Genomic DNA, 9,509 nt, shown 5'->3' with positions numbered 1-9,509 from the left:
TTTAAGAGGTTTGGGACCATAACGTATCTCTCTGCGATTTGGTAGGGAGCAGCCTTATTTTATTGTTTCACTTTTTTATATGTGATCTTTAATAATGCACTTGAGATCTTCGTTTCCCTGAAGATGCCGCCATGCCCATTGCCCAGTGCCCTGTGCCCAGTGCCAGAGCGATGTGGCTTTTGGGGGATGGGTAAGAATTTCAAACAGCACATTGATATTCTTCAATAGCAGCCAACCAAATATTCGTTCACATTTTCCAGTTGTAAGTTGTCCTTGATATTCTCTAACAAAAACAAATTGTGGAAGTAATCAAAGGGCATTTATGCTAATTGTGAGTTATTTTATGAGTTGAACAACTTGAACTTATAACGCGTCATATTTGGGCTTTGTTTATTTATGCTAATTTAGGTATTTTTTTACATAGAAATACCTAATAATGATAGTAAGACTTTGTCTATTCATAAACAAAGTTGAACGCGTCATATTTGGGCTTTGTTTATTTTGGTTAAGAGACTACTCAATCTTCTAGACTGATAGCCTAAAGAAAGGCTAAAACATGAAATTGACACTAGATATGCAAAAATTAGCAAGCACACAAAGAGAAAACAACACTTAGAAAGGAGATGAATAAGAAAGATAGCATAAATGTAAAGATAGTAGAGTGACCCTTACTTCCACTAGATGATTAACAAAAGGAGTTGTATCAAATCTCCAATCACATCTCACAAATGAAAGTTCAAACCACTCTCTTAGGTAGACACAAAGGGAGTCACCTTCCCCAAGCACCAATCTTTCTTGCCAATTTGTCAACACAGGTGAAATCCATCACTTAGTGTAAACCCTAATTTCAAATTCTCTCTCTAAGAGAGGAAGAAAACTACAACTAAAGAGTATCTCTCAAAGTCTTTGAAAAGAGAAGTAAAATGGTCTATTTATACTATTACATTTAATGGATAAAAATACCCTTAATGAGGGAGGGAAATTGGGCGCCTCTTGAGTGTTGTTTTGGAGTGCATAATGACTTCAATGCCCTTCACTTGAGGCGCTTCTTGAGTGTATAAGTTCCCTTCCTTCCTTCTCTTGACCAAGGCTTCAAAATACTTCGAAAAGTCTTCAATTGCTTGCTAATTCCAAAACCTTGACTCTTAGACCATAATTTGTGCTTTTGATGCTCCTTGTGCTTGTATCATAGACCAAGTTGAACGCGTCACAATGAGTCCTAAATCTGATCATGAAGTGTATTTGTTAAAGATTTAAGCACGCACTTGGTTCAAATTGATCATTATCATTAAGATCTTAGACAAAGTCTTACTGTCATTATTAGGTATTTCTATGTAAAAAAATATTTTCATCACGGCTCTATCCACAACAACCAATCACCACCACCACCTCAACTATCATAAGTCATTGTCAAATCACCACCACCAACCACATGACATCACAATCATCAGTGACAACAACCATTACTGTTAGTCGCTTCCATGCTTAATTACCACCTCATCACTATAATTGTATTCAATGTCAAAACCATCCACCATCACTAGCCATTTCCATCACTATGGTCAATCTCTACCATTAACTGCCTCCACAGTCACAATGAGGATTATCGTCAAGTACCGCCTACACTGTTATCAATCCTCACACATTCTTCAGCCACCATCAATATCATTAACTACTAACATCAATTAACTACACCATCACCAATACCGTTAACAGCTAACATTAATCAACTACACCATCACAATCACCACCTGCCCCTCGTAGTCTTGTACCACTATCATCACTACAAATCATTTCTACTATCGCTAACAAACATAAATATTTTTCTCAAATAATAATTTTATCATATTAAATTTATACGCTTTAAAATATTTAATTATTTTTAATTTAAATTATATATTTATTATGTTTAAAAAAATATTTGTCATATTAAAAATTAGCATTTTTAATCATTTATTGTATTTCTATATATTAGAAACATTGGTTTCAACATGTAGGTTAAAGACATTAATAAAAAGCTTGAGGGTATAATAATCTTTGTGTAGAATTAGCTTGTTGATCAAAGTTGTCTTAATGCTTTAATTTGTTGAACCTTAGCAATACTTTTACAGGAAAGTTCAGCTTTTTTCATTTAATTACAATCATGACCTTAAAAAAAAGACCTTCCTTTTCTATTTAATTACAATAATGCTTGGAGTGCTATTAAATATGGTGGGGCCATACTTATTAAAATGTATAATTAGATATTTCATATATTTTTTCCCTTACTCTATTAAAGGTAAATAAGTTTTTTACTATATTTTGCATTTAAATGTTTTGAAGTTAAAACGAATTATTGAGATTTTTTTTCTTATTATTAGTTTTTTAAGTGATATTCTTAACTAATTTATATCTTTTAGAAGAAAAATTTGAAAATAATTTAAAGATAATATTGAAAAGTAGCTTTTTAATATTTTTCTTAAGAAATATTGCATATTTCAATAAGTCACTTAATTGACAATTCACTTAATATAAATTAGAGGAAGTACTATCTATATATAATTATGTATTTTAAAAAAATAATAATTTATACTAATTACTTCTAATTAAATATTAAAATTAAATAAATTTCATTTATTTCTTCTTTTATTTTTTTGCTCTTATACTGAATATATAGCAAATTAAAAGGAATTTATTATTTGATTCTAATACTGATTTTGTGATTAAATAACTATGTAAAATATTAGTATTTAGATTTAGAATTTCAAAACATACAAATAAAATTAATTTAGTAAGATAAATACCTAATAAAAAATTTCTTAGGATCAAGTTACAAAAAAAATGAAGAAATGTCTATTATGTCGAAATATACACCCCAATAAGACTAAGTATTGCAATACAATTTTTTCGCTCTTTCATATACTAGAACAATTTATTTGACAAAAAAAGTTATTTAACATATTTGGGTCCATAATTTTGTTATTTAACGTAGAGTTTCCAGGGAAGTTATGTGGAGGTGTTTGGAGGCTAAAGGTGTTCCTATAGTGTATGTTAGGGCGATTAAGGATATGTACGACGGAGTCAAGACTCGGGTTAGGATTGGGGGAGGGGACTTGGAGCACTTTCCTGTCTTGATGGAGTTACATCAAGGATCAACGCTTAGTCCATTTCTTTTTGCCTTGGTGATGGATGTTTTGACGCGACATATTCAGGACAAGGTGCCTTATTGTTTGCTTTTTGCCGATGATGTAGTCTTGATTGATGATACACGTAGTGGAGTTAATGCTAAATTGGAGGTTTGGAGGCAAACTCTTGAGTCTAAAGGGTTTAGGTTGAGTAGGTCCAAGACAGAATATTTGGAGTGTAAGTTCAACGAGGTGTCTCATGAGTCTGATATGGTTGTTAAGCGTGACACTCATTCTATAAGTAAGATAGTTTCAAGTATTTGGAGTCGATGATTCAGGAGAATGAAGAGATTGTCGATAATGTCACTCATCGGATCGGGATAGGGTGGATCAAATAGAGGCTCGCCTTCGGTATCTTGTGTGACAAAAAGGTACCTCCTAAGTTTAAAGACAAGTTCTACAAAGTGGTGGTTAGACCGACTTTGTTGTATAGGACGGAGTGTTGGCCTGTTAAGAAGACCCACATTCAGAAGATGAAGGTGGTGGAGATGAAAATGCTTCTGTGGATGTGGTTGTATTAGAAAAGATAGGATTGAAAATGAGATTATTCGAGATAAGGTGGGGGTGGCTTCGGTGGAAGCCAAGATGAGGGAAGCAAGGTTAAGATAGTTCAGTCATGTGACGAGGAAGAGCACGAATGCCCTAGTGCGGAGGTGTGAGAGGTTAGTTAGGGATGATTTCAAGTGAGGTAGAGGTAGACCGAAGAAATATTGGAGGGGGGTGATTAGACATGACATGGAGCAACTTCAGCTTACTGAGGACATGACCCTAGATAGAAAGTCGTTGAGGAGGCGAAGTAGAGGTAAAAGGTTAGTCTGAGTTAGCATATTGTATGTTTTTGTATGTACTTGGAGTATCTTGCTTTTGGTATTATTGAATATGTTCTATTATATCTTGTTCTATTACTATTCCTTATCTTATCTTAGATTGCTTTATTTTGAGTCGGGGATCTATCAGAAACAACCTCTCTATCTCACATTGAGGTAGTGGTATGGACTGCATACACTTACCCTCCTAAGACCCCACTTGGTGGGAATATATGTTGTACAAAAATATTGGTAAAATAAGATTTTTAAAGTTAAATTATTTTTAAATATAAATAATCGTCTTTCTAATTTTTTTTTAATGAATTATTTTTAAATATAAATAATCGTCTTTCTAATTTTTCTTTAAAATATTAACCTGACACGTTGCTTAAGAAAACGTAAATTAAGAATGTATTTTACCATATTAACCTTATTGATGCTGGATTGGGACTCTAAAATTGACTATTATTATATTGTCTTAGAATTCTAATTTACCAAATTAACTTAAGAAAACTCTAATCGTGTTGACTATTATTGATGTTGCTTTGGAGTATTACTTTATGTCGTTATTAAACACTAAGGATAAAATGAAAAAAAAAATATAACAAAATTAGAGACAATTTCGACATGCCTGCTTCACCAGGCTATTTGCTTTGTGATTTTACTATATCATGTCTAATTAATTATTATAAGTCATTTACACATCAAAAAATTAATAATATTTAATACAAAAAGTAAAATAGATATTTATGACATGTCTGCTTCATCTGCTTCAATCGTAATTTTATTAAATATTAGCCCTAATTAATTATTATAATTCATCTAAGTATTAAAAAATAATAATTTAATAAAAAGGGTAAAATAGATATAAAATGATGAATTAACTCTTGATGTTTTAAGTTAACTTGACGTCTTATATGAGACTTACTCAGTTTTTTTTACAAATATCTTTTATAGCCACTTTGCTATATCACTTTTTACTAAATATCTCTCCTAATTAATTATTATAATTCTTCTAAGTATCACAAAATTAATAATATTTAATAAAAAATAATATAGACATAAAATGATAAATTAACTTTTGATGTGTTAAATTAATTTGATGTCTTATGTGACTCACATAAATTTTTTTTTGCAAATATTTTTTATAGTAACTTTTTTATATCAACTTTTACTAAATATCTCCCCTAATTAATTATTATAAGTTATATAATATTAAAAAATTAATAATATTTAATACAAAGGTAATATAGACATAAAATGATAAATTAACTCTTGATGTTTTAAATTAACTTGACGTCTTATATGAGGTTCGCTTAAATTTCTTTCACAAATATTTTTTATAATAATTTTGCTACATCACTTCTAATTAATTGTTGTAAGTGATTTAAGACATGTTTGCTTCGATACTTCAATCGTGATTTTACTATATCACATGTAATTAATTATTATGGGTATCCAAGTATTGTGCCACTTAAATTGACATTTGTAATTTATTACCTCACTTATAAAGGATGATAAACAGATAACAGATCGACATGTTTGTTTGTGTTGCCTGATTAAATATTTTCTTTTATATTTATTTATTTTATTTTTTAATCCGTTATATACTTGAGAATTACACAAAAGAATAATAAATCATAATAATTAGCAAAATAAAATAATTAAAAAGGCATAAAAAGTTTTATTGACCCTCTAAATTTTATTATTACCACATAAGTTAGGACATAAGAAAAAAATACTATAAATCACAATAATTATTATTTAAAATATTTTTAAAATATATGTAAAAAATTTAGTTAACTCTCAAAATTGTATCACTATCATATAAAATTAGACAAACGGTGTAATATATACTATTATTTAAAGATTATCTAAAAAATATTATAAATCACAATAATTAATATAAAAATATTTTTCACGTTGGGCCCGTGCTAACACGGACGATATCAACCCTAGCAGATCTAGAGATAATAGTTTAATCATACAAATTTGCATTTAAATTTCAGGTATCTTCTCTAATCTTAAAACAAACAAATAGGGCATAGAAGTACTAGCGGCATTAAATTGATGGGCTATATATTAAAAATGTGTACCAACTTGGCAAACTATTGGGGGACAAATTTAACCTCATGCATTGTCATCTATACATTCATGATCAATGTCTCATAAATATATTCTTTCTCTACCCCGTATTTTGTGATTTTATTTTTTCATTTTAATTAAATAAAATTGTATAATGTAATTAAAGTGTCTAATGTAAAAGTATCTCAAATCATTTACTATCTATTTAAATAAAGCAAATTCTTAAAGTTTTCGTAAAAGTACTTTTGAGAAGATTAGCCAAAGGAAACTTCTTTAGTATTTTGCAAAAGCAATGGTCAAATCATTTGATTCCTAAGTGCAAGATAACTCGTCTAATAAATTTCGACCAAAATCAGTTGGCTGAAAATATAGGTTAAACCACGGACGGGTCATTGCTCCACCTTTTTAAGCCAGTTTTGGAAACATTAGTCTTCACATTCTATGGGTCGAAATAAATTTGTCAGTAACGTTTGGTTGTTCTAGTAGCTTTACATGTAATGTTGTTCCTAGAAGAATTAACACATGTATCTGGACAATTTCTCGAAGAAAAATTTGTCCGACGAATAAGACAATTCAAACTTAGAATAACACCTTTCTTTTGTTTCAAAAATATTAAAAGTAGCCTTAAACAACTAGCAGTCAACCAATTGAAATTGCACCTTTAATGAAACGCAAAGGCAAATTATTGGTAGTACCAACTTTTTCGAGAGTATTAGAAAGTGGTTCTCTTTAAGTGGTCGAAGCAAAGTGGCACTACTAAATTAAAAGTAGGTACCTCTCAATCAGTGCAAACCCAATTGCTGCTGAACTAAGTTATTCATGTACTCTACTAGCCCCTTTTGTTTACTACTAATTTTGACACCTATTTTGTTAGTTATGAGATCAAAATATTGAAAGAATGGAGCATCAATTAGCTGGAGAATAATATTGGAAATTTTAGTAAAATATGAAGTGAATAAAGGAAGAAAATTGGGACCCTTGTACCCGCTCTCTCCCCATAAAACATTAAGGGCAGTGATACAGAAAGCTACATCATTTTTCCCTTTCCTTCAATAAACATACACATGCAAATTTAGATAAGCAGTAAACTCCACTGACATTTTACCCGTGACCCCATTCACCAATAGATATTACATCTGCCAAATTTTGCGTACTTTTTTGTCTCGAATTGTATGTCTTTTTTTCTATTTAAATTGTTCCAGAATATATCTACCTTTTAAAATAATTTCTCAATATATGTTTTCAGTATCTATAGTTTTTACCATATATAGTACTTTTTAACATACTATTTTTTTTTACTACTTCTTGACTTTGTTTTTATTATAGTTGTGTTGACACTTTTTTGTTTGTTTGTTTAGGTCAGGTGTCTAATATCTATATTAAAATTTAATTAATTTAAATTCATATCGCATAAGATAATTTGAAGAAAGCACTTTCTATTAAAGATTTTTTATATCCAAAGGAACTATAATTACGAAAGTAATAGCCTGTTGAGTTGATACTTGAGATAATAGTAAAAAGGAAAAAACACTTTAAACTCCTACTTGCCATTCTCACTCTTTCTTCACCTTTCTTTGTTTGTTCCCTTCTTTGGACACGCAGAATATATGCTCATGAATCCATTTAATAACCAATCTTAAAGGCTTCTTCTTCTTCTTCTTCAATCTCCCTTACGAAAAAAAAAAAAAAGGAACACCCAAAAATACTACAAAAAATGGGTTGGTTTTCAGTTTCTACTGCCCTGTTCCTTACAGTTCTCTACACTCAATTCTTGCATGCACATTCAACTACACACTGGCAAGACATTCAAGTCTTGAAACAGCTTAAAAACAGCGTCGACCCCAATTCAATTACACCTGGCTCATGTTTGAACTCCTGGGATTTCTCTGTAGACCCTTGTGATAATCTTGGTGGTGAAAAGTTCACCTGTGGTATTCGCTGCGACCTTAATGTTTCCTCTGTTAGTCGAATAACTGAAATTGCTCTTGACCAGTGGAATTACTCCGGTTCACTCACTTCCGTTTATTGGAATTTACCTTATCTGCAAACCTTAGACATTTCTAATAACTTATTCTCCGGTTCGCTACCCGAGTCGCTCTCGAATTTGACTCGGGTTCAGCGACTCGGGTTGTCGAGGAACTTGCTGACCGGGTCGATTCCGAGTTCGCTGGGCACGCTTTCAAATCTCGAAGAGCTTTACCTCGACAATAATTTCCTCGAGGGAAATATTCCCCAGAGTTTCAACGGTCTGAAAATTTTGAAAAGGCTCGAAGTCCAATGCAACAAGCTCACTGGCGAGCTGCCCGTGCTGGATCAGTTAAACAATTTGAATTTCCTCGATGTTAGTGAGAACTCTATCTCCGGCGAACTACCAGCGTCTTTTCCAGCTTCGCTCATTCAGCTAACCATGAGAAATAACAGTGTGGTTGGTAACATCCCGGCGAGCCTAACAGCACTGAATTACCTACAAGTAATCGATCTGAGTCACAATAAACTGAGTGGTTCAGTGCCAGCGAGCCTATTCACGCTTCCTTCTTTGGAACAGCTCACGTTATCATACAACCAGTTCGGGTCGATTCAGGAACCCGGGAACTTGTTTCAGAACAGTCAGTTGATTGCAGTAGACTTGAGTAACAATGAAATCCGTGGGTTGTTACCCGGGTTCTTCGGGTTAATGCCCAGATTATCATCAATATCGTTAGAGTACAACAAGTTTTCGGGTATGATACCAACCCAATATGCATTGAAAATGGTGTTTCCGGGTCAAGGGGTATCACAATTTGAGAGGTTGTTGTTAGGAGGGAACTACTTATTCGGACCCATACCGGGTCCATTGTTGGATCTGAAACCGGGTTCAGTAACGGTAAGGTTAGGGGACAACTGTTTGTATCGATGCCCATTGAGATTATTTTTATGTGAAGGTGGGGTACAAAAATCATTAACCGAGTGTCAGGCTTTTGGTCCCATAATTCCTTGAGTAATGTGACAATGTCTTAAATTCGAGGTGCTTTTTTAATTTTTCTTATTTGTACTACTTAGTAAGTACTGTATTTTATTTTGTATATTGTATAAATCTACTATTTTTTTGGGGAATTTCTCTCCAACCTTACCCTATGTGTGGGGTTTTAGATATGATGATCTAGATGGATCTGTGGTATTTCCCTAGATTGTAGTAGCTTGTGGAGAGTAGATATTTTTGTGAAGAGCGAGAAAGAAATAAAGATTTCTTACTTTTAATGTGGTGAAGTGTAGTAATTGTGGGACAGTTGAGGAAATTCCATCAGCCAATAAAAGCTATGGCTGTGAAATTCACTGCAATTGCTATAGTAATGAGGTTGCTGAGTTCGCTGCAATTAAGAATTGATGACACTTTATCAGACTTTTAGTAGAATGCTCATGCGTCATGTTAGTGTGAAAGGGTGGTAAACATTTACTCCATGCTATGTTCATAATC

At 32.2% G+C, this 9,509-nt stretch overlaps 1 protein-coding gene across 1 annotated transcript; it reads left to right on the top strand.

Moving 5' to 3' along the window:
* Positions 1–7,493: 7,493 nt before the first annotated feature.
* LOC107859917 (LRR receptor-like serine/threonine-protein kinase GSO1) lies at positions 7,494–9,292 on the top strand. Its single transcript, XM_016705074.2, has one exon. It carries the CDS (start codon positions 7,770–7,772, stop codon positions 9,030–9,032), a length of 1,263 nt encoding a protein of 420 aa, XP_016560560.2. The 5' UTR covers positions 7,494–7,769; the 3' UTR covers positions 9,033–9,292.
* Positions 9,293–9,509: the final 217 nt, after the last annotated feature.

This window comes from Capsicum annuum, chromosome 2 (genome assembly GCF_002878395.1).
Source record: "Capsicum annuum cultivar UCD-10X-F1 chromosome 2, UCD10Xv1.1, whole genome shotgun sequence".
Classification (NCBI taxonomy): domain Eukaryota; kingdom Viridiplantae; phylum Streptophyta; class Magnoliopsida; order Solanales; family Solanaceae; genus Capsicum; species Capsicum annuum.
This window is presented reverse-complemented; position numbering and strand designations above follow the sequence as displayed.

What these genes read in the sequence shown, in the direction of transcription:
- LOC107859917 (XM_016705074.2), top strand. Translation starts at nt 7,770, where the DNA reads ATGGGTTGGTTTTCAGTTTCTACTGCCCTGTTCCTTACAGTTCTCTAC.